The sequence below is a fragment of the Saimiri boliviensis genome, chromosome X, assembly GCF_048565385.1.
Source record: "Saimiri boliviensis isolate mSaiBol1 chromosome X, mSaiBol1.pri, whole genome shotgun sequence".
Lineage (NCBI taxonomy): Eukaryota > Metazoa > Chordata > Mammalia > Primates > Cebidae > Saimiri > Saimiri boliviensis.
The window spans coordinates 50608348-50634743 of NC_133470.1; the positions used below are offsets into that span (position 1 = coordinate 50608348).

The following is a 26396-nucleotide window of genomic DNA, read 5'->3' on the forward strand; positions in this document are numbered from 1 at the left end:
CCAAACCTGGCAGAGTTACAACAAAAAAAGAGAAGTTCCGGCCAATGTCTCTGATGAACATTGATGTAAAAATTCTCAATAAAATACTGGTAATCTGAATCCAGCAGCACATCAAAAAACTTATCTGCCACCAATAAGTGGGATTCATCCCTGTGATGCAGTTGCAGCTGTTTCAACATACCTAAATCAATAAACGTAAGTTATCACATAAACAGATCTAAAGACAAAAGCCACATGATTGTCTCAATAAATGCCAAAAAGTACTTGATAAAATTCAACATCCCTTCCTGTTAAAAACTTTCAGTAAACTAGGTAATGAAGGAACATACCTCAAAATAATGAGTGATACATGAAAAACCCACAGCCAATATCAAAATGAATGGGCAAAAGCCGAAAGCATTTCCCTTGAAAACTGGCACAAGACAAGGATGACTTGTCTCACCACTCCTATTCAACATAGTATTTAAGCAATCTGGCTAGGGCACTCAGGCAAGGGAAAGAAATAAAGAGTATTCAAATAGTAAGAGAGAAAGTCAAATTGTCTTTGTTTGCAGATGACATGATCCTGTATCTAGAAAACTCCATTATGTCAGCCCAAAAGCTTCTTCAGCTGATAAGCAACTTCAGCAAAGTCTCAGGGTACAAAATCAGTGTGCAAACATCTCAAGGATTTCTATACACCAATTGAACAGGCAAGGAGAGAGCCAATCATGAATGAACTCCCATACACAATTGCTACAAAAGGAATAAAATACCTAGGAATACAGCTAACAAGGGAAGTAAAAGACCTCTTTAAAGAGAACTACAAACCACTGCTCAAGGAAATTAGAGAGGAAACAAACAAATGGAAAAATATTCCACACTCATGAATAGGAAAAATCAATATTGTGAAAATGGCTATACTGCCCAAAGTAATTTATAGATTCAATGCTATTCCCACTAAACTACTATTGACATTCTTTGCAGAATTTGAAGAAACTATTTAAAAATTCATATGTAACTAAAACAAAGCCTGTACAGCCAAGACAACTCTAAGCATAAAGAACAAAGTGGGAGGCATCATGCTACCTGACTTCAAACTATATTACAAGGCTACAGAAACCAAAACAGCTTGGTACTGGTACAAAAACAGACATTTAGACCAATGAAACAGAATAGAGAACTTAGAAGTAGGACCAAACATCTAGAACCATCTGATCTCTGACAGAAACAAGGAATGAGGAGATGATTCCCTACTTAATAAATGGTACTGAGAGAACTGGCTAGCCATATGCAGAAAATTGAAACTGGACCCCTTTCTTACACCTTATAGAAAAATCAATACAAGATGGATTAAAGACTTAAATGTAAAATTCCAAACTATAAAAACCCTAGAAGAAATCCTCAGCAATACCATTCAGGACATAGGTACAGGCAAAGATTTCATGATGAAGTCGCCAAAAGCAACTGCAACAAAAGCCAAAATTGACAAATGGGATCTAATTAAACTTTTAAAGAGCTTCTGCACAGCAAAAGAAACTATCATCAGAGTGATCAGACAACCTAGAGAGTGGGAGAAAATTTTGCAATCTACCCATCTGACAAAAGTCTAACATCCAGAATGTACAAGGAACTTAAACAAATTTACAAGAAAAAAACAATTCTATTAAAAAGTAGGCAAAGGACACAGACATTTCACAAAAGAAGACATTCATGCAGCCAAACAAACATATGAAAAAAGGGTCAACATCATGAATTATTAGAGAAACGCAGATCAAAACCACAATGAGATACCATCTTATGCCAGTCAGAATGGCGATTATTAAAAAGTCAAGAAACAACAGATGCTAGTGAGGTTGCAGAGAAATAGGAACACTTTTACACCGTTGGTGGGAGTGTAAATTAGCTCAACCATTGTGGAAGATGGTGTGACAATTCCTCAAAGATCTAGAACCAGAAATACCATTTCACCCAGCAATTCCATTAATTGATATATATACCCAAAGGAATATAAATCATTCCGTTACAAAGATACATGCATGCATATGCTCATTGTAGAACTATTCACAATAGCAAAGACATGGAATCAACCCAAATGCCCATGAACAATAGACTAGATAAAGAAACTGTGGTAAATAGACACCATAGAATACTACGAAGCCTTAGAAAGGAATGAGATCATGTTCTTTGCAGGGACATGAATGGAGCTGGAAGCTATTATCTTCAGCAACCTAATACAGGAACAGAAAACCAAACACCTCATGTTCTCATTTAAAAGTAGGAGCTGAACAATGAAAACACATGGACACAGGGAAGGGAACAACACATACTGGGACCTGTCATGGGGTGGAGTCAAGGGAGGGAGAGCATTAGGAAAAATAGCTTATGCATGCTGGCCTTAATACCTAAGTGATAGGTTGACAGGCGAAGCAAAACACCATAGCACGTTTACGTATGTAACAAACCTACACATCCTGCACGTGTACCCCAGAACTTAAAATAAAAATTAAAATAATATACATAGTCATTTCAATTGATACTGAAAAAGCATTTGAGGTTCAACATTCCTTCATAATGAAAACCCTCATAAATCTGGGGATAGAGGAAATATACCTCAACATAATAAAAGCCACATATGACAGACTCACAGCTAGTATCAATCTGAATGGGGAAAAACTAAAGCCTTCTGGAACATAACAAGGATGCCCACTTTCACCATTTTTATTCAACATAGTATTGGAAGTCCTAGCTAGAACAACTCAGAAAAGAGAAAGAAATCAAGGACATTCAGATTGGAAAGGAAGGAGTCAAAGTATCCTTGTTTGCAGATGATATGATCTCCTATTTGGAAAAACCTAAAGGCTCACAAAAACTATTAGAACTAATAAAAATATTTGGTAAAGGTGCAAGATATAAAGTCAATATAGAATAATAAGTAGCACTTGTATATGCCAACAGTGAGCAATCTGTAAAAGAAATCAAGAAAGGTATCCCATTTACAATAGCCACAAATAAAATACCTAGTAATTAACCAAAGAAGTGAAAGATCTCTATAATGAAAACTATAAAACATTAATGAAGGAAATTCAAGAGGCCACAGAAAAATGGAGAGATATTTCATGTTCATGGTTTAGACACTCAATATTGCTAAAATGTCCATACTGCCCAAAGTAATCTACAGATTCAATGCAATTCCTGTCAAAATACCAATGACATTCTTCAAAGAAATACAAGAAACAATCCTAAAATGTATATGGAACCATAAAGGATCCAGAATAGCCAAAGCTATCCTAAGTACAAAGAAGAAAACTGGAGGAATCTCATTACCTGACTTCAAATTATACCGCAGAGCTATAGTAACCAAATCAGCATGGTACTGGCATAAAAACACACACATAGACCAATAGAGCAGAATAAAGAACCCAGAAACAAATCCATACACTTACATTTAACTAATTTGCAGCAAAGGCTCCAAGAATATACACCGGGGAAAAGACAATCTCTTTAATAAATTGCACTGTGAAAACTGGATATCCATTGCAGAAGAATCAAACTAGACCCCTATTTCTTGCTATATACAAAAATCAAATCAAAATTGATTAAAGTCTGAAATCTAAGGTATTAAACTGTGAAAATACTGAAAGAATACATTGGGGAAGCTCTCCAGGGCATTGGTTTGGGCAAAAACTTGAGTAATATTCCACAAGCACACGTAACGAAAGCAAACATGGACAAATGGATCACATTAAGTTATAAGGTTTCTGCACAGCAAAGGGAAAAATTAACAAAGTGAAGAAACAACCCACAGAATGGGAGAAAATAGTTACAAACTACTCATATGACATGGGATTAATAACCAGAATATATAAAGAGCTCAAACAACTCCATACCTCTAACTAAAAATGGTGAAGAGGTATGAATAGACATTTCTCAAAAGAAGACACACAAACAGGCATATGGAAAGGTGCTTAACATCATTGATCATCAGAGAAATGCAAATCACAACTACAATGAGATGTCATTTCACCCCATTTACAATGGCTTTTATCCAAAAGACAGGCAATAACAAGTGCTGACAGGGATGTGGAGAAAAGGGAACCATCTTACACTGTTGATGGGAATGTAAATTAGTACAACCATGTGGAGAACACTTTGTCTCTCTGCTTCTCTGTCTTTCTTATTACACTATCTTTTTTAATCTTTTCTGTTTCTGGCTGTCTTGGTCAAGCAGTGATGTTATCACTTGTAAATTTGGTGGTTTATTGCCATAAGCTAATGGGCTAGGCAGTGAGCTGTGGGCTCAAGATTAGACTTAATTAAAGCTGTTTCAAGATTTTATAATAGATAAACTGAGTAAGCCATGTTACTTACTATATTTATGGGCTGAGCAGAAAAAGTTTTTAATGCCAGAATGAGGGCTCCAATCTCAGCTCTTTAACTGCTAGTAAACTTAGATCAGGTGATTGAATTATGCGGTCTCTACCAGACTGCTGCTTTTCTTTGTTTACCTGATCCATTAGTAAACAGTGTCAAAGCATTAGGTATGGAGAAGAGCAATACTGCTTCAAATTGCTTTTTTCTTAAAGGAACTTTGATGATATTAGGATTATAGCTTAGCAGTTGACCGCATAATTTGTTAAGATGGCAAGCTGAAATTGGTAACATGAAGTTTAAAAGGAAATTTGAAAATATTTCTAGAAGCAGAAAATTAAATAATATACCTTAACCATGTGCTTAAAGCCACAGGTAGACTAGCTTAAATCTTGCAATTGAGTTTTCAGGCTGACCAAGTTTACAGACCTTAAACTGTAAACTGTTTTAAAAACAATGACTTACTAGCTGAGCAAAGACTAGCTTTAATCAGTCTTTGACACGTATGTTTTTACCACACTCACATACAAATTTCTGTCACTTTTTGAGAATGGGCACAACATTTCTACTTCTTAATTTAACAACTATTTAATTTGATTTAAAGTTCTCCTTGAAAGGTAATGTGTGGTTTTACATGCTTAGATTTTAATTGCTTTTTAACTAATTCGTGGACCTTCTTTTATAGCTGATGGAATTTATTACCTAAATTTACAAAATTAAGGGTAAAAAAGGCTTGTGCTAGTAGTGTTGCCTTTTAAGATAGAAAACATGTTTTGCAACTTATCAGTTAATTAGGAAATGTTTTTCTACTGAGGAGCAAAACAATATGGCTGACTTTTAATTGCTTCTTATTAATTCATGGGCTCTCAGTAATTTTTCTCCCTTCAGAGTTTACTGTTTTACGTAAATTGGATTTTAAAAGAGCCACGTTAAGGGTAAGAGAGAAGTAACAAGGGCCATTATCAGAATTTTAAATTTAACTCAAATCTTAGCAGAGAATTACAATTTGGGATGCTGCTTGCACAGAAAGAACACAAAAAATTTCACTGTGGGACACCGGCAGAGAGCAGCAGCAGTGGCACGGTTGGGGACAGCAGCCGTGCTGGCCCCTCCCAGGTGCTGCTTGCTGCTTTCCGCTGGTGCTGCTCACTCCCCCTACCCGTGCAGTAGCCGGCTTGGGCAGAGCTTCCCTACCAGAGCATTTCCCCCCACCCCCACCCCCCGCTCCTTATTTTTCTTTTGCTTGGCCATGCAGCTCTGGCCTGTAATGCCTTTTTTCTTATTTTTTTTTTTTTAAATAAACAATACACCTGATTGCCTTGCCTATTATCAATTACTGGGCAGGCTAAGAGTTTCTTCTGTAATGCTGCTTGCTTAAGACGAGTTCCTGTAGCTGTAGCATTTCTTTTTTCCCTTTTCCTATTTGTTGGATGCCTTTATGTATGATTTCTCCCCACTTGTTCTCAGAGCTTTACATCCAGCCTGTTCTTTGCATGGAACCATGGGCCTTGGGAAACAGCAGCTTGAATTATGTTCTGTACTTTTACCTGTTTGGCTGATAACTGCTGTCCCATGATGAATCCCTAGGCTGAAACAATGCCTCCCAAGCTTGGCAATCCCCAGTGGATATCAATGACTTACCACTTGACCTGACTGTGTGGATCTCTTTTCTTTCCGGTTCTTGGGAAGTCTGCCATTCCTTCTTTGCAATGATGATCAAGTTGGTTTGCTCCATAATGGAGTGCCTGCTGTGACGGGTATCACGTCGAGGTCACCACCTGAGACACTGCGGACTTCTGTCCTGCAGATCCTCACTTAACAACGGATGAATAAATGCACTCTCACACCTGGTTCATTGATTCAAGTGGGCTAGGGATGGTCATCGGCTGCTTTCAGAGGGCAAAATGCAGCCAATCAATCAAGACCCCCTGTACATCCACACATTTATTCGGTAAAATATTTCATAACAGAGGTTCTAAGTCAACACGCTTGTGGATAATTAACATGGTTAAAAGAGTAGTTTTACAAATGATAAAAGCTTTAGGTTCTGGGTCCAGAGTAAACACTATTAACAGGTAATTCCCCTTTGAGGAATTCTCCCCCTGAGAGGACCAACCAGCACCAAAGTTTACACGAGTAAACAGTTAGAAACAAAGGGATGTGGGGTAAAGAGACTTAAAGTGGGAAAGCTTTTTATCATCCCCGTCTTTTCCCTAACATAATGGACCAGCTGCCTTCAGCCTGTCCCAATAAAACCTTTCAGTCTTCCAAAAGATTTGAGACTAATCTATAACTTTCCTTAATATTTTGCTAATATTTTGCCAGCCATCCCAAGTGAATCTCAATGATGACTGAATAAAGAAAATGTGGTATTTATACATAATTGAGTACTACTCAGCCGTAAGAATGAGATTCAGTCATTTGCAACAACATAGATGGAACTGGTAGTCATTATGTTGGGTGAAATAAGCCAGGCAGAGAAAGACAAACATTACACCTCTCACTTATTTGTAGTATCCAAAAATCAATATGATTTAAACTCATGGAGATAGAAAGTAGAATGATGGTTACCAGAGACTGGGAAGAGTACTGGAGAGGTCAGGGGAAAGGTAGGGATTGTTAATGAGCACAAAATAATGGAAAGAACGAGTAAGATCTGGTAATTGATAGCACAACCGGTTGACTATAGTCAATAATAATTTAATTGTACATTTAAAAATTACTAAAAGAACATAACTGGATTGTTTGTAACACAAAGGATAAATGCTTGAGAGGATGGATACCCATTTTCCATGATGTGATTATTATGTATTGCATGCCTGTGTCAAAACATCTTCTGTACCCTATAAATATATATACCTGCTATGTACTCAAAAAATTAGAAATTAAAAACTTTAAAAAAGAAAAAGAAATTTAATAAAGGAAAATAAATTAACCATAAATGTGTGAGTCTATTTCTATGTTTTCTATCCTGTTCTATTTATTAGTCTATGTGTCTGTTTTTATGCCAGTACCATGCTGTTTTGATTACTATGGATCTATTTTGGAGTCAGTTAGTGTGATGCTTCTAGCTTTGTCCTATTTGCTCAAGATTTCTATGGCTGTTTCATGTCTTTTGTGGATTTATGCAAATTTATGATTAGTCTTTCTTTTACTGTCAGAATTGTCATTGGAATTTTGATAGGGACTGCATTGAATCTGATATTTTAATAATTTTAATTGTTTAAATCCATGAACATGAAATATCTTCCAATTTATTTGTGCATTCTTCTATTTATTCCATCATTGCTTTATAGTTTTCCGGGTACAGATCTTTCACCTCCTTGGTTAAATTTATTCCTAAGTAATTTTGTTTTACAGCTATTGTAAATGAGATTATTCTCTTCATTTCTCATTTTGGATAGTTTATTGCTAGCATATAGAAATACTACTGATTTTTGTATGGTATTCCATTCACTTTCAATCTATGTGTGTTCTTTAAATTGAAGTGTCTTGTAGATACCATATAGTTGAGCCTTCATTTTTATCCATTATACTCCTTTTTCTTTTGATTTGAGAATATAATCTATTTATAGTCAAAGTAATTATAAACATGTAACTTACTACTACCATTTTGTTAATTGTTTTCTGATTGTTTCATAGGTTCTTTTTTCCTTTCTTTCTCTCTTGCTACCTTCCTTTGTGGGTTGATGTTTTTTATTGCTGTTGTAGTAGTATTCTTTGATTCCTTTTTCTATTTTTTGTATATATTACAGGCTTCTGCTTTTTGGTTACCACGAGGCTTAGATAAAACATCTCTTAGATTGGTGCAACAGTATTTGCTGTTATTGCCAATACATTTTGCCATTAAAGCTTTTGTTTTGTCATTAAATGGCAAAAGTAGCAATTGCTTTTGCACCAAACTAATACTTTAAAAAGACTGTTTAAAGTTGATAACAACTTAATCTTGCTGGCATTAAAAACCTCTATACTCTTACTCATTTCTTCATTTCATGTTTTCCTGAGTAGCTGAGACTACAGAGATGTGCCACCACACCCAGCTAATCAGGGTTTCACCATATTGTTCAGGCTGCTCTCGAACTCCTGACCTCAAGTGATCCAACCGCCTTAGCCTCCCAAAGTGCTGTGCTTACAGGCATGAGCCACTGTGACCATCCCATTTTGTGTGTTTCATGCCACAAGTTACTTATTTTTATAATGTTACCTTTTAAAAAATTCTTGTAGTTATGGTTGTTTTTAAGTTTTGACTTTAAACTCCATACTAGAGACATAATTGGTTTACACACCACCATTACAGTATTAGAGTATTCTGAATTTGACTTTACCAGTAAGTTTTATACTTTTATGTATTTTCATGTTTCTAGTTAGCATCATTTTCTTTCTGCTTGAATAACTCCCTTTAGCATTTCCCATAAGGCAGGTCTAATGGTGATGGACTACTTCAGCTTCTGTTTGCCTGGGAAATTCTATATTTCTCTCTCATTTCTGAAGAACAACTTTTCTGGGTAAAGTATTATTGGTTTACAGGTGGAGAGGGGCAGTTAGCACTTTGAATATATAATCTCATTCTCTCTTGGCCTGCAAGATTTCTGCTGATAAAATACACTGATAGCCATTTATGTGAAACCACAAAAGACCTCAAATAACCAAAGCACTCTTGAGAAAAAAGAACAAAGCTCAAGGCATTACACTTCCCAATTTCAAACTACAGTACAATGCTATGTTAGTAAAGACAGTATGGTACTTGCATAAAAACACATGTAGAATGATGAAACAGAATAGAGAGCCCAGAAATAAATCTAGGCATATATGTTAAACCAATTTTTGATAAGGAAACCAAGAATACACAATAAGGAAAGGATACTCTCATTAATAAATAGCGTTGAGAAAACTGGATGTTCACATTCCAAAGAATAATATTGGACCCTTATCTTACACCATATATAAAAATCAAATAAAAATGGATTAAAGACTTAATCATTAATACTTGAAACAATAAAACACCTTGAAGAAAAAAAAAAGAGAATAAACTCCTTGCCATTGGGCTTTTCTGCAATTTTTGTATGTGCTACCAAAAACACAGGCAACAAAAGAAAAAATTTTAAAATGGGACTACACCAAACTAAAAAGTTTCTGCACAGTAATGAAAATAACTAACAAAGTGAAAAGGCAGCCTACAGAATAAGACAAAATACTGTAATATATATCTGATAAGAAGTTCATATCCAAAATATACAAGGAAATTGCATAACTTAATAGCAAGAAAACAAGTAACCCTACTTAAAAAAATGGGCAATGGACCTGAATAGACATTTTCCCAAAGAATACATACAAATGACCAACAGTTATAGGAAAAGGTGCTCAGTGGCACTAATCAGGGAAATGTAAATCAAAACCACCATGTGATATACCTTCACATCTGTTAGGATGGCTATTATCAAAAAGGCAAGAGATAACAAGTGTTGTGGAAGATGTGGAGAAAAGCAAACCCATGTACACTGTTACTGGGAGTGTAAATTGGTAAAGCCATTATGGAAAATAATATAAAAGATCTTTAAAAATTAAATACAGAATTACCAAATATGGTCCAGATTATATGATGCTACTGGGTATATTCTCAAAGGTAATGAAATCAGTACTTTGAAGGGACATTGCAGCATTATTTACAATATCCATGATACAGAAACAACTGAAGTGTCCATTGAGTGGATAAAGAAATTGTGGTATGCATATACAATGAAATATTATTCAGACTTAGAGAAGAAGGCTACTCTTCCATTTGTGACAATATGGATAAACCTAAAGGGTATCATGCAAAGTGAAACAGGCCAGACACAGAAAGAAAAATACTGCATCTCGTAAGTGTAACCCAAAAAAGTTGAATGCATGGAAACAGAGTAGAACAATGACTACCTGGGCTGGGAAGTGAGGGGAATATGGAGATGTTGGTCAAATGGTATAAAGTCATAGTTATGTGGGATGAATAAGCCTAGAGCTATAATGTATAGCATGAATACTGTTATGTACATTGAAAATTTGCTGACACCAGAAAAACCCAAAAAGGTAACTATGTGAGGACATGGATGTGGATATTTGCTTCACTATAGTAATCATTTCACTATATATATAAAAACATCTTGTACACCTAAATATATACAATTTTTATTTGAGAAATAAATGTAGGAAAAACAATAGAACAAAAATAACCAGAATGATTCTGAACTCATGCTACTTAAATTAAAGACTTAGTGTAAAACTACAGTAATCAAAATAGTGTGGTATTGGAAAAAAAAAAAAAAAAAAGAAGGACCAGAATAGAGTCCGGAAATAGACTCACACACATGATCAACTGACTTTCAACAAAGGCGAAAAAACAATTCAATGGAGAGAGATAATCTTTTTAACAAGTAGTGTTGGGATAATTGGAGTCTAGAAGCAAAAACAATAAAACAAAAAATACAAACTAGAGAAACAAACAAACAAAAAAGCCTTATTCCACACCCAATAGTTAACTTAGTGTATGCCATAGAGTTAAACATAACACCTAAAACTGGAAAATTTCTAGGAAAAAAATTAAATAGGAGAAGATATTTTTGTCCTTAAGTGAAGCAAAGATTTCTTGGATTAAATAAACCATGAAAGGAAAACTGGTACATTGTACTTCTGCTCTTCAAAATATATGGTTAAGAGAAAGAAAAGACAAGGTACATACAGGGAGAAGACATTTACAAAACATCACATATGGGGAGAAAGTATTTGCAAAACACCTCTTTTATGAAGTACTCATTTCCAGAATATATAAAGTACCCTCAAATCTCAATAATAAGAAATGAAAAAAACTCAGTTAAAAAATGGGCTAAAGAACTGAACAGACACCACCAAGGAAGATACGGATGGCTAACTGGCACATAAAAAGATGCTCAGCATCATAAATTATTAGGGAAATGGAAATCAATGCAATATGTTACTACTACACACCTATGCTTGTGGCTAAAATGAAAAGAAATATTTTTAAAAATGAAAACAACACTGTTCATCTGGCAAATTCTAGTTTATAATTGTCATTCAGTCTTACGTTAGTAGAATCAAGTATATGAACCCAGTGATCAGTGGATATAGAAAGTCCAGTGTATCTATTTCACTCTAACAATGAGTCTTTTTTTTGGGGAATTTCTCCTGCTTTTAGGCCACCCTAGTCTCTTTAAAAATTTTTTATTTTTACTTTTGTTTGGGTCTCTTGCCTCTGTTCATTCTTCATGTTCCAACTGCTTTTGTGTTTGTTTATGCCTGTCCCAAGAGAATGTGATATCCCCCCATGGGCAAGCACCACATTTTTTTGGTCTCTTCATTTCCAGCATTCCAGAATTTTCCTGAAACATAGCAGGCATCAAGCCATGTATATTGAATTGATTTTTTGTAATGACTCAGACAGGGAAAGCATCCCCTCCATTTTGGAACCAGCATTGGAAATGTTATGTTCATAAGCACTATAAATATGGTCTTTTGTTTTATGTCAGACACCAGTGAAATGGCTCAGCCTTGGTGCCTTGGTGACCTGCCACAAAAAATTTTCTCACTTCCCTCCTGTCTCGATGGAGGCTGACATGAGGTCTTTACTCATCCATCTCCCTAGTTGAGCACAAGATGTTCCTTGTTGCCCCACCTTAGGGTACAATTGTGGATATAAAATTGCTTACTGACTTAGTTATGGATGGCAGAGAGACCCAGCACCTGCACTGTCTGTAACCGAACGCCTCTGGTTCAATGTCATACTGTGGGACTAGAGAAACAGAAAGCTGATACAATGCTGATCTTGTTTGTGTTGTCTGTAAGTAGTAAACTATTTGGATCTATTTGAACTCATTTTCTTCTTACTAGCTGACTTTATGAATATGTGACAAGCCAACCTAACAATTGTAGTGGTGATCCTTGTGGCCCTAGTCGGTCACCACAGGGCTGCTTAGAGACTGCTCAACCACTTGATAGATAGATTCTGATATTGAGTTGTGTGATGTTGCATGACCACAATATTGACTTATTTTCATTGCCATCACATACAACAAGGAGCAGTTTTCAGCACATCAGATGACCTAAGGTGACCTTTGCCAGGCCTCCGTCATTTATAAACCAACTTTAGATACAATGCCACATCTGTTACCAACTACACTGTAATTTAATTGTTTACTTAAATCAAATTAATTTCTGAGCTCAGATTCATTCAGTTATATAATTACTTGAAGTTCAAAATCAGTATCTCTTACTAGAGATATAACTATAAAAGTAAATGAAATAAAAAAGTAATTAAAAATGGACTATAACTAGTGAACCAAATCCACTTATACTGTAATGCCTACTTCATATATGTTATCTCACTGATTTATTATTGTTATTTTTTTTAGTAGAAATGAGGTCTTGCTATGTTGCCCAGGCTAGTCTCAAACTCCTGGGCTGAAGCAATCCTTGACTTTCCAAAGTGCTGAGGTTACAGGGATGAGCCACCATGCCTGGCTTTATCTCACTTATTAATCATAGTAATACTTTAGTATAAATATTGTAATTTATATTTTAGTAATGCAAAACAGTTCCAAAGGATGTAAGTATCTTTCTCACTATCACACAGCCAGTTTGTGTCAGAGCCACAATAAAAACCCATAGCTATTTCACGCTACAGCTTATAAAGAGGCAGTGTAGATAGGACCCAAGACATTTTGTCTCAACAAGTACCCCTTTCATTTCTACCTAGCTTCTTATCTCTGCAGTTAGCGCCACCATCTAGGAATCTCTCACAAATTCTGTGAAAATTGAGATACCACCCTGCAGTTTTCTTATTTTTCTAACCATAGACTTTTAATGTTTTTGAATCAAGAAAATATTTTAAACTTGCAAGTAGAAGAAATAGTTGCTATTTATAATCCTGTGTCTTTCCCTAAGCAAGGTGGATTTTGGGTATGGTCTTGTACAACTCTAAATGTGTGTGGATATGAATGGGGGCTCAGAGATGCAACCTGCTGTGACTCTGTACAGTAATCAGGGTGCAAGGCTGAAATTAGGTAGCTTTAGAGGTTTCTTAGTGAGATATGGTGAATATCAGGCTAATAAAGAATTTTGCAGAGGAAAAAAGAGACTTGTCACTGACCCTTCTCAACCTCTAAATTAACTTGGAGAAAGAACAGAAGGGAATACAAGAGAGAAACTTTCAAGGAAAGAACAATGCCTTTTAAGTCAAGCAATTTTATATTCATATGCTGATGAAATTTTTATGAAAGTATCCTATTACTGGCTAAAGTCATCACGTACAGTGTTAGTTCCTTATACAACACTTTCAGAAGCATATACTTTGAGAAAAGCATCAGCATAAAAACATGAGCAGGTAGCTTTCAGAGTGACAGCATCATTAGAGGGATCGAAGCATTTAGAGAAGATGTGCCTCACAAGGTTTGAAGGGATGGGAACCTGGAGCTGCCCCTTCTGTCACTGGCTTTTAAGTCCTAAAATTTAAAACTGTAATAAGAGGCAGAAGCCATACAGAAACAGATGAGTGTGGGAAAGCCTAGCCCTTCATAACTCACAATTTGTAGAGATTTTATTTCCAGAGGATGGAAAAAGAAGTGTTACATCCCAATTCACATTAAAAAGCTAGCATAACCTTGATACCAAAGTCAAACAAAAATAGTACATGAAATCAAAGTGTAAGTTAATCTCTCTCTCTCTCTATGTGTGTATATATATATATACACTAATATTTTATCTAGTATATATACTAAATTTTTTTATTTAATAATTTTACTAAATTTTATATACACACACACATAATAAATATTAGGACATAGATTATTGAAAAAGGGTAATAGTTCAAGAACCAATTGTGTTTACCCTACAAATGCAAGGTTGGTTAAATGTACTTAGTGTATTCACCACAGTAATAAATTAATAGAGGAACAAATCCTATTATAATCACTGTAAGACCGGCTGCCTCGCAGAGGGTTAAACGGACACATCCATCTCTCTCCACACCTGATAACTGCGCCATCACCCAAGCTCGTTATCTGGCCTTGCCTCATGGCTTCCCCGCACCTGCATACCAGACCCAAGCCCACATTCAGCACTAAATTATGCATTCAACCCCCAGCCCGCTGTTGATAAACCCTGCAGGGAAATTTTTTAAAGAAGCCCCATCAGACCCTGCCCAGTAGCAGTCTGCTCTGTATGCCCCCGGAAGGCCCGCCTACCCATAACCACTAGCTCCAGGCATTTCCTGCTTCTTAATAGCCAATAAGATTGCCTTCACTTTGTTTCCCCAGCAGTCAATCAAGGCCCACTTACCCAGAGTCCCACCCACCTACCAATGGCAACTAGTTTCAGGCACTTCCTGCTTCCTGACAGCCAATAAAATTGCCTTTGCTTTGTTTCCCCAGTAGCCAATCAATTGCCTTCCATCCCCATAAAACCCCATGACCTAAGCAGCTGGGTGCGATTTCTCTGGCCCCTTCCTGGACCACAGAACCTCACTGGGAGCTGAATAAATTGGCTTCTCATTTTCTCATACTTGCCTCAGTTTCCTCATTTTACATCACCAATAAATCTTACGTTTAGTGCCAGAAACCCGGGAGGAGTTGTAAGATCCCCTCCTGGGGGGGAAACTGACTCCTCCACCCAAGGCCGGACCAGGAGCCACCCTGCCACGAGGAAAGACTTCTGTTGCTCATAACTTTTCCCACTGCCTGCTCTGTGGACCCCCTGCTCATAACCGCAGCCATGTTGGGGACTCCTTCTCATCTCTCGCTGTGGGCCTGGGGCCCTGGCCTTGTTCCAAGGACCTGAGCATAGTGGAGATGTCCCTACACTCTTGTCTTCTCCCCATGAGGGGTCACTCAGGGCCAGGAATCTGAGGGAGATGTCTCCACCTTCCTGAACCCTCTCGTAGTCTCCGGTGTTTGGGGGGATGGCCCGGGATGCTGAGCCGCCCTTCCGATCATCTCCACAGCAGCGGCTAATGTTCAGGTGATCAGAGGCCCTGTTCACAAGCTTGGGCTCTGCCCAGGACTAAAATCAGACCTCTGGCTCTCAATCTCAAACTTGCCCTTTGGCAGGCCAGCTCCCGCATAGGTGCATTTGGTTTCTCTCTCTCTCTCTCTCTCTCTCTCTCTCTCTCTCTCTCTCTCTCTCTCTCTCCCCCCAAGTGAGTGTGTGAGTGAGTGAGTTTATGTGTAGTCCCACGGCTTAACGGCTACAGGGCTTGTGTGGGCCTCCACCCGCGGTTCCACAGGGACGTCATAAGGCATAACGGTGATTCACCTCAGGGCTAACAGTTCTAAGGTGACCAGGCCTGGGGGTTATACGGGTACACCTTAGCCAAGACGCCCCTGAAACATTCCTTCGGGGATGTGGCTGGGAAGACATCAGACTGGTCTCCCACCTGGGGGGCACCCACCCTTTGTCTGTCAATCCTATATGTGGTCTTGTCTCTACTGCAGATTTGCCAGCTTTGTTAGGCTCTTACTAGCCAATATACAGTGGTTTAGGCCTGCTTCCCTTAAGGTAACAGATACTCTACAGTAGGTAACAGATCACTGGCTTTAGGGGACCTTCATTAAGTTCTAGCCTCTAAAAAGGACTCTGTTCTCCTTTTTCCTTATACTCTTTTTCTACCACTGAAACCCCACTTCCTGGTTCCACTCCTTTCACTTTCTCTAATTCTGCCATGTGGCAAATAGCTCTAGCCCTGTCTGTTTTTATTTTCTTTCTCATTATTGTCATTGCAGGCTGTAGGTTCTCTCAGCCACCCTCTCCGGGAAAAGAGCTTTTCTGCCCCATGTTGGGTGTAATTTCTTTCTGTATCCACTTCTTGCCTTTAGGCCACTGGAAAAGATAACATATGGGTGGTCAGAAATCCCGCCCAGACCCCTAGTCACCACTAGGATGCCTGGTCCAAAATCTACCCAAACTGGGTCTTTCTATAAAAAAAAAAAAGGTTACTCTTTCTCTCCTCTGTAGCCTGGCCACAGTACCCTCTAGACAACCAGTCCAAGTGGCCTCCTAGGGGCACCCTCGAATTTAATGTTTTAACAGATCTAGACAACTTTTGCCAGAAGAATGGCAAGTGGGCAGAGGTTCCCTACATTCAAGCTTCCTGGCATCTCCATTCCCACCCCAGCCTCTGCTCATCCTGCAGTACTGCCCAAGTACTCCTGGCCAAAAACGTCCCAGCACTGCCCTCAACCCCTTTACCAACCTCCTCCTCTTCTTTTTCTGACCCCAATCTGCCTGAGGAACTCTCCCTAACCCCCACTCGACCTTCTAATCCCCTGCCATATAAGGACCCCCAATCCCCTCCTGCTCCTCCTCTTCCAAGTTCTGACATGGACCCTCCTGTTAGTGCTCACACTCACTTGTGCAGCACTCCCAGCGACAAAAACTCCCTCCTTTGTCCTCTCCACGAGGTGGCTGGAGCAGAGGGTATTGTCCGAGTACATGTTCCTTTCTCCCTTACTGATTTGTCTGCCATTGAAAAACGCTTAGGGTCATTCTCCGCCAATCCTACTGCTTACACCAAGGAATTTCGTTATCTCACTCAGGCATATGACCTTATCTGGCATGACACTTATGTAATCCTGTCCTCTACCCTTACTCCTGATGAGCGTAACCACATCCTTGTGGCAGCCAAGGCACACACTGATCAGGTACATCTCACTGATCCTCAGATGCCAGTGGGTGCGGTGGCAGTCCCTCAGGCTGATCCTAACTAGGACTATCAAACTGGCCAAAATGGCCACCGCCGCCAAGACCAGATGCTGCAGTGCCTCCTAGCGGGCATGGAAAATGCAGCCCAGAAGGTACTTAATTAACAGCGGGAAATAACTCAGGGTCCTACTGAAAATCCAGCTGCCTTCCTAGACTGACTAACTAACGCTATGGTCTTTCATACCCGAGTAGATCCAGACTCTTTAGCTGGGGCTACCCTCCTAGCAGCCCATTTTATCTCCCAGTCAGCACCAGATATTAAGAAAAAAACTAAAGACGGCAGAGGAGGGCTCCCAAACTCCCATATGAGACCTGGTAAACCTGGCATTTAAAGTTTTTAATGGCCGAGAGGAAAAGGCTGAGGCCACCTGCCAGGCCCATTTACAGCAACAGGTAGGCCTCCAAACCCAAGCTCTTGTAGAGGCTCTGAGGCTGGCAACTCACCAAGCATCTGGTGCAAAAGGCCTATCAAAACCCCTCCAAGAGGGTCCCCCAGGACCCTCTGGACCCACCCAGACTGCTTCAAAGGTCCCGCCCGGGCCCTGTTTCAAATGTGGCCCAGAGGGACATTGGGTCCAACAGTGCCCCTGTCCACGTCCGGTCCCTGGACCCTGCCCTACCTGCAAACGGACCAGACACTGGAAGGTAGACTGCCCATTCCGGACTACAGGCTCACCCTCCGCACCTCCATGTGAGGGGCAAGCCAGTCCAAAGGATACAATCCCTTTGTTTGAACTCCTCAGCCTCCTGGACGACTAACGTGGCCCGGACTCGAAGACCCCTATCACCCTTGCCAAGCCCAAGGTGACACTACAAGTAGTGGGTAAGTCCATTTACTTCTTGGTAAATACAGGGGCTTCCTATTCTGTATTGCCTTCCTACTCAGGACCTAGCATACCTTCCCAGGTGTCAGTTATGGGAATTAATGGAAAGCACTCCTGCCCCAACCAGACTCCTTCCTTAGCCTGTAACCTCGAGGGGCACCCATTCTGTCACTCCTTCCTAATCATACCCTCATGCCCAGTTCCCCTACTAGAATGGGACATCCTCCAAATTTTAGGGGCCACCCTCCAACTCACCAGCCCCTCACACCCAACCCCATCCCCCACCCATCTTCTAGTATTAACCCTAACTAGTAATATACCCAGTCATAACCCCTCACCTCAACCCCCTATTCTTCCTAAGGTAGTTAGCCTCTCGGTATAGAATACCTCTAAGCCTGTAGTGGCCACGCATCACATGCCAGTTAAGATATTTCTCAAAAATCCTACCCACTTTCCCTCCCGTCCTCAGTTTCCCATCTCAAACAACCACCGTCAGAGCCTAAAAACCATCATCACTCAGCTCTTGTATGAGGCAGCTAAAAACACACCCACATAACCCCTCTCCCATCCAAATGTTGTAAAACAAGCTTTTAAAACCCCTAAAACTTACCTTAGGACAGTCCATTTCAGTGTTCTCACCTCATCAGCTAACCGACCTTCTCTCACACAAATCTCTCACTCACCTAGGACCCTCTCATCTACAAAAGTTTCATCTACTCTTTATTAAAAATCCTTCAGTCAGCCTCCATCCTACTTTTCCACTCAACCCGGCTACTCTGCTTCCTCTTCTGCTCCACTCTCCCTCCCCAGCCCATTCCTGTCCTAAACTCATAAATACACTTACTAAACCTCAGGAGGGCTTAACTAATGTTCCTCCCAATAATGGTCGGCCTCTCCCTAGCTTCCTCTCTACCAGCCGTAAGAGTAGGGAATAGCACTCTAAGTTACAGCATCACTTCAGCCCCTCAACTGGAAGACAAACTTTGGGTAGCCATTAAAGCATCAGGCACCTCTCTGACATCCCTCCAATAACAAATCACGTCACTGGCTCAGGTAACTCTCCAAAATTGGCAGGCCCTAAACCTGTTGACAGCAGAAAAAGAAAGTACCTGCTTATTTCTCCAAAAACGATGTTGTTATTACATTAATAAAACCCGTCTAGGGGAGAAAAATGTCAACACTGTCTAAGTATATCTACAAATAAAATCTACAGTAAATCATGGTAAAATGTTGAATATTTTCCATTTCTTATCAGGAATAAGATGAGGATGTCCACTATCACCAGTTCAATTCCTCATTGAAATGGATGGGTCTGTCCAGTGCCATAAAATGAACTAAAGAAATAAAGAGTATCATACTTTAAAAGGTGGAATGAAAAGTACTATTACTCGCAGATGGCATGATTGTATATGTTGACAATCAAAAAGTACCCATAGACAAACTTTTGGAATTAATAAGCATATTCAGCAAGGTTTCTGGAGAGAAAATCAGAAAAGTATATTCCTATATACCACCTCAAATGGAATATAAATTTCAAAAAAGATACAATTTTCAGTAGTATGAAATACCTAATTATTCCTAGTTTAAAATAAGATGCACAAGACTTCTTTGCAGACAATTGGGAAACTTTATTGAGAGAATCTGAATCATCAAGTTTCCAACATGAAGACTGCATGTATGGTTTTAGCTTGTCTTCATTTAAAACGGTGGTTGCCCTTCACCTATAAAATAAACGTAACAGTTGGGAGTATTTCTTAGCAGAACTTATTTTGATAACACTATGGGTAAAAAAATAAGGCATAGTTTTGGCTTTATAAAATGAACTATAACAAGGTAACCCTCTGGCTTATATCCAGTTAAACCTCTATAGAGACTTAGAAGGTAGACTTTCGGGTATATTAACAATATTTTAAAATCCACTCATTTTTCTAGTGTATAATAAAGAGTTAGAGTTCAAAATGATTTGATCAAATGAATCTATTTAAAGAAAGTTTTAACTGGAAACTAAAAACCGCATGGAATTTTAGAAAAAAAAAAAAAATCCAACCAACTAACCAAACATAAAACTTAGGAAAGAAAAGAAATTTGAAATAATTTTTTGAATATAGGATAGCTCAAACAGTAATGCCACATTTGAAAGTGCTTAAGTGGCATAAACAGAAAGACTAGTATTATATTTGTTTTGTTTCTGTTATGACAAAATGCTAAAATGTTTGTGATTAGTTTACTCCTTATATGTTTATTTAAAATAGTTTAACCATTTGTCCCTGTTTTCACCTGTGGTTCTAGAATAATTATCAATAACACTTCTTTGCACATTTAAAAATATTCCAGTTTGTACAATAAATTATGTTGTTGCACTGGTTGCCAGCCATTATCATTATAGATAAAGTGTTAAAAAAAAATAGTAATGATTCTCATAATTTGGCAAAAGGGGGAGATGAAGGAGAGGGAGAGGAGGAGAGACAGAAAGAGACTGACGAAACCAGAAAAGCTAAAAACAAATAAACAATAGCTTATTTTCTTGTTTGTTTCTAAATGATAAACACTCTTGATGGAAAATTCTGGCAAGTTTTAAAAGTTCATCCATGTTATGATGTTTAAATACTCACTACTGTGGTAGAGTAAATAATTTTGTTTAGATAGCATATCAAACATTGCATCAAAGTTTGAAAATTGTTCAGAGTTCAAGAATGTATCTACTTGTAATTGTATTACACATTCAATATTTGTCCTGTCTTGTTCCTATTTTTTATTTGGTATACTTGAGCTTTGCCCGTTTTCTTCAAGATTATGTAAACTAGAGACTATATTGTAAACTACATAATCTTGCAGAAAACCATTTTCTACAAGATTATGTAAACAAGATTATGCAAACATATCTATTCATAGATATGTTGAAAATCTCTTATTTACTAGTTGAATTATTTCCCTTAATGCCCATACCTGTCTTTTACATTGTTTACAATAGCAAAGACTTAGAATCAACCCAAATGCCCATCAATGATAGACTGGATAAAGAAAATCTGGCACATATACACCATGGAGTACTATGTAGCCATCAAAAAGGATGAGCTCATGTCCTTTGCAGGGACATGGATGAAGCTGAAAACCATTATTCTCAACAAATTGACACAAGAACAGAAAAGCAAACACTGCATGTTCTCACTCATAAGTGGGTGTTGAACAATGAGAACACATGGACACAGGGAGGGGAACATCACACACTGGGGCCTATTGGGGGATGAGGGGCCTAGGGGAGGGATAGTAGGGGGTAGGGGGATTGGGGAAGGATAATATCAGGATAAATACCTAATGTAGATGACGGAGGGATGGATGCAGCAAACCACCATGGCATGTATATACCTATGTAAGAATCCTGCATGATCCACACATGTACCCCAGAACTTAAAGTATAATAAAAAATAAAATAAACAAAAAAATTAAAATTAAACAGACAAAAAAGTATATTTTCCCTTTTTCCTTATGTTTATTTTGTACCTTTTTCTTATTTTTTAAATTGAATGCTCATATAATTTTATATTTTTATTGTTTAATAACATAGCTATTAAAGGCTATGATCTTACTATGAGTATATGTTCAATAGGTTCCTGAACATAGCCTGAAAACTATTTTTAATCTAAATATTCTAATGGAATGGATTAGGAATGTAGAGCAAAAACAGTGGACTAATGCAAGGTAATTTCTTCCCTAAACACTAAGTGTTTGCATTCAATTCGGAAGCTTATATAATCTATGCTTAGAAGTTTTGAAAAAAAATGTGTAAAACATACTTAAGTTGATTACTCAAATTTTATTGTATTTGATTTTGACCCATTTTTATAAGAGCAAATGTGGGTATAGAAGATGAGGAATTTGCTCAAAGTCAGTTAAATTATGTTAGAGCTTGGACTAAAGCCTACTTAATTGCCTCAGCATGTTTCATACAATGAACATCTGTTACAAATTTATTAGATACTTTTTAAAAGGAGACCTTCATAAAAGTATCTGATATTATTAACTGTTGGTTAAGGAACGTATACTAAAAAGTAAGAAAATATCTTCACATTTTATAATGGAATGTGGCTTTGACCCAGTGTGGTAGAATCTCTGCCAGCTTATAAATCAGGCTTTTGGAGACTGAACTATCTTTCAAAGAATCTTTATATATGAACTCTGTTAAATTATATTAGAAGTAATGATACCTCTGTATTAGAAAATACATAGTACTTTTGAAAGCAGAAACCCTGTAATTTGCATTTTTAATGGATAACTTACCTGCTTCTGGTATTTTAACAGGCTCCCGATTTGGCAGAAATTCTCCCATGACATCCGGTCCATCCCCACGTTCACCCCCGGTCTTTGACCGAATCAGTTCCCGGATATAGGCTGCCAGTCCTAGCACTTAAAAATAAAAAAGGTTACCAATTTAAGTTGTAAAACATAAAATATAAATAAAAGTGGTAATACTCCCTCAATGTTATGAAATAAAAGCCTATAGGCTATTGTGGTAATAAATGCAATGCATAAGAATTTCAACAACATTATTTCAGGAGTCTTGTCAAAAAAAGAAAACAAGGTTTTCCAAATGTTATCATCCTTTTCTTTTCCCACAAGTGCTCCAGACAGCTTAGTTGACCCCTTTGTAGGTATATGTTCTTGTACTTATAATTTTAAATTAGTGATTCATTTTAGTGTAACTAGATTGTGAGCTCAAGGCTGAAATCATCTCTCTCATTAATATTTATATCCCTAAAACCTGCTTTTTCTTACAGCAACCTAGATGGTTTGGAATGAAATACAAATTATTTCTCCACCAGTGAAGTGCTCTTTAGTAAGCACAATCTCTGAGTCTCAGTTTTCTTACTTACAAATGGGATTTATATCTCTATGCAAGCTAGTTTAATCCAAGGTGTTATATATAAAATATCATATATAGAGAGGTTATATATCTCTATGCAAGCTAGTTTAATCCAAGGTGTGAATTGGTGTGGATATGATACATATCACATACATGTAAAAAACATATGTATCATACACATGTAAAACATATATATGTAAAAATATATCATTATATGTAAAACACATGTGCGCACATGTCAAAACATATGTCAGTATATGTAAAAACAGGTGCCATATATGTAAAACATATACGTTATATGTAAAACACACACGTCATTATATGTAAAACATATCATCACATGCAAAACACATTGTCACTCTGTGTAAAAACGTCATTATATGTGTAAGATGTCATAGGCAAAGCATATATGCAAAACATGTCACATGTAAAACATGTGTGTTATAATATGTAAAACACATACCATAGCATGTAAACATATGTCATAATATGTAAGGCATATGCATGTCATTATATGCAAAACATATGTCATATGTAAAACATGTCATATGTGTAAAACATACACATGTCATATATGTCATACATGTCAATATGTCAATATAAGTAAAACATGTCAATATATGTAAAAGCATGCACATCATATATGTAAAACATATATATCATATATGTAAAAACCATGTATCATATAGATATAAAATCATATGTCATACATATGTATAAGATATATACATGATGCCTTTGCATTCTACACATGCTATTAAAAATTGCTTAAACTTTTGTTGTAATTACTAAGAAGGACAGACAACATTCTAAGATCAAATTTAACTGGTGAAATAGTGCAAATTCTGACTAAAGTTAAACATAGTTTCCCTGGGTTTGCTAATGAAGGGCTCTGGCAAGCATAACAAGTAAGTCTTGAAGGTAGAATGCATTATAGCAAGGGACTGCACTTGGCTGCAAACTACGCCTTCTTCACTTTTCCAGCCAATTTTCAGGAAATGCTTGAGATCTCTTTCTATTGCTTTTTTCCTCCTTTTACTTCCATAATACAATACATGATACACACATACACCTCCTCCATTCACAGACATTCTTCCTCTCCCACCCTTCACCTTGGAACTCCAGTGGTCCCTCATCTCTCTGTCGACCACGTGCATAATCTTGATTTTCAGTTGGTGGGTCCTCTTGTTGAGGTTGGTCATCACTGGGCGGCTCCTGGGCCTAGGAATGTGAGTGCGTGTGCAAATAAAAAGCGCTGTTATTGATGTATGTCAATACTATGCAGATAGTCAATATACAGATACATCTCACCACAAATAAGTCTAAAAACATTTTTTCTTACACAATTCTACATATACTTATTCTTAATAGTTACTACAAGAAAAGAGTTCCCTTAAAAACTTGGGAAGCTATTTTAATCCACGCTGGAATGGATGTATACAATGTGTTATGAATAAGCAGGAGAAGGAAGCCATAGGGCATATTTCTGGGGAATATAAAAACGTAACCATCTATGCAACATTAGAATGCAAACATCCAAATCTATGTTTATGTCATGAGATTCAATTATTACCATTTATAAGCATGGAAGACCTTATTAATATATCAATATAAGTTCAACAACATTTTCACAAAAATAAGTTTCTAATAGAAAACATCAAATGCTAAAATACTCACAACCACAGCCCCTACTGGATGGTTAGACTCTTGATCATCTCTTCTTTCTCTAGATGTAGATCTTGCTCTTTGATATCCACTCATACTTCACTCTGAAAGTGACATACTGTGATTCAGCAAATGTACATAAGAGTGTATCATCTGACCACTTCCATGGCTAAATTAGATGATACCTAAAGTTTTTAAATTTTGAAAATATCTTAAAATTAAGTTCCAGGATAATTGTGAGCTTGCATGCTTTCCAGTCATACCAAATATGGCTGCTCGCAAAGTCATTCATATTATGGCTATGCTAGCCGGCAAGGCTTATGGCAAGACAGAGGACTTCGTGAGTTTTGGTTTCACACTTAGACTCTCCATTATGAAGACATCTAGGAAAATATAGGTGGAGAACTGGAACCGGAGTGACTACTGCTTTTGTCCCACTCTCATTCACTCGGCCTATTTCCCCCCTAAAATCAAGTTTTGTTGGAACGCACAGCCTCGCCCATGCCTTCCTGAGAGGTCCTGGTGCAGGTGTGAAGTTGCGAAGCCCCTGCTGCTGTGGGGTGCTCTACAGATATTGGGGCCACAGTCATCAGCCCACAGTGTTCCTAGTTCCCATGCCCCTTTCTTACCACCCACCTCGCCCTGCCCTGCCCAGGTCCCATCTGAGAACTGGGGAATCCATCCTCCCTTGGAGGGTTCCAGGCACTTTCGGAAATCAGGTACCTCCAACAGTACACCCAGCACTCGTCCCATCTCCATGTGATTCCTCCTCTCCGCGGCCTACCCTCCTCCCTCGTCCCAGCCCAGCCACGATGACAAAGGCCCATGTGGCATCGCGACCTGGGAGGAGCCGGATGATGACTACAAAGCCCTTTTCCCTCAGAAGCCATGGACTGTGCCACAGGACCTGTCCAAAGCCCACTGGCTCCCCTCGCCTTCACTCACAACTAAATTCCCTGGAGGATTGATCTGCGGACCTACCGGTTGTGTTCCAGTCCGCGAGAAAAAATGGAGAGGAGAGAGGACCACCTTCCAGGCCAGAGCTCCGAGCGCAGACTGCCGGCAGCAAGGCACATGCGCAATAGTGGACGTGCCCAGCAACGACGCAGACAGCAAGGCACTTGCGCAATAATGGACGTGCCCAGCAACGCCGCAGACAGCAAGGCACTTGCGCAATGATGGACACGCCCAGCAACGGACATGCGCACTGATGCACCTTGTGTTACGTACGCTGAGGTTTTTCTGCCTCTAGTGACTAGGAGCTGCAAGGTTTCTTGAGTATTGAAAGGGGCTTGGATAGCTCTTTTACTTTTCCTTCCTAAACTTTTTGACATCTTGAATGAGGGTCCTTGAGGCTTGAGTTCAAATTAACTATCATGCCCAATACAACTCTCACACTTCCCTCATAGAGGGAAGAGGGATCGTAAAAACATGACATTTAACTACACCCAAGCCCAAGGACAGTCATATACAGGATAGAAAGTGAACAAGAGGGCACCTGCACCTGTGGATCCTTTTTCCTGAGGTCTACTTTTTATTAACTAACTCTTGCCTTGTGAGAAACAAACACTGTTATCTGAAGTTTAATGTGAACTTTTAAAGATGCATTGTTTTTAGACAAAAAGGACATATTTGATATGGCCACTAGGGTTACCACAAAACACAGGCATTGATGAAACGTAATTTGCATTTTTAATGTAATGAGCAATGAATAGCATTATAAAGAAACACAATAAAATAAAATAGAAACTATCAGAACTTCATATTGGATATACACATAGCCTACACACACATGTACAAATGTACATGTATTCACACATATATTTATGTTCAGTCCACATCTCCTGCCCTCAAACTGGGATTTACACCATTCGCTTCCCTAGTTCTTAGGCCTTCAGATATGGATTGAAGTACATCACTGGTTTCCCTGGTCTCTTGCTTGCTTGTAAATGGCA

The 26396-nt window shown here is 38.3% G+C and overlaps 1 protein-coding gene across 4 annotated transcripts in view; it reads right to left on the minus strand.

The window, feature by feature from the left end:
* Nucleotides 1–25509, minus strand: part of PAGE3 (PAGE family member 3) — a 63223-nt gene extending 37714 nt beyond the window's left edge. The window contains exons 1-5 of one of the 4 annotated variants that reach the window (XM_010331549.2): nt 25423–25509; nt 24454–24545; nt 23889–23997; nt 22194–22319; nt 19353–19636 (exon numbers count right to left, since the gene is read on the minus strand). In XM_010331549.2, coding sequence (XP_010329851.1) covers nt 19614–19636; nt 22194–22319; nt 23889–23997; nt 24454–24537 — 342 coding nt within the window. In that variant the 5' untranslated portion in view covers nt 24538–24545; nt 25423–25509 and the 3' untranslated portion in view covers nt 19353–19613. Of the gene's footprint in view, nt 1–19352; nt 19637–22193; nt 22320–23888; nt 23998–24453; nt 24560–25164 lie in introns of those variants that run through there. The other 3 variants (XM_003943691.3, XM_010331550.3, XM_074391806.1) reach the window with 3 other exon arrangements.
* Nucleotides 25510–26396: the final 887 nt, after the last annotated feature.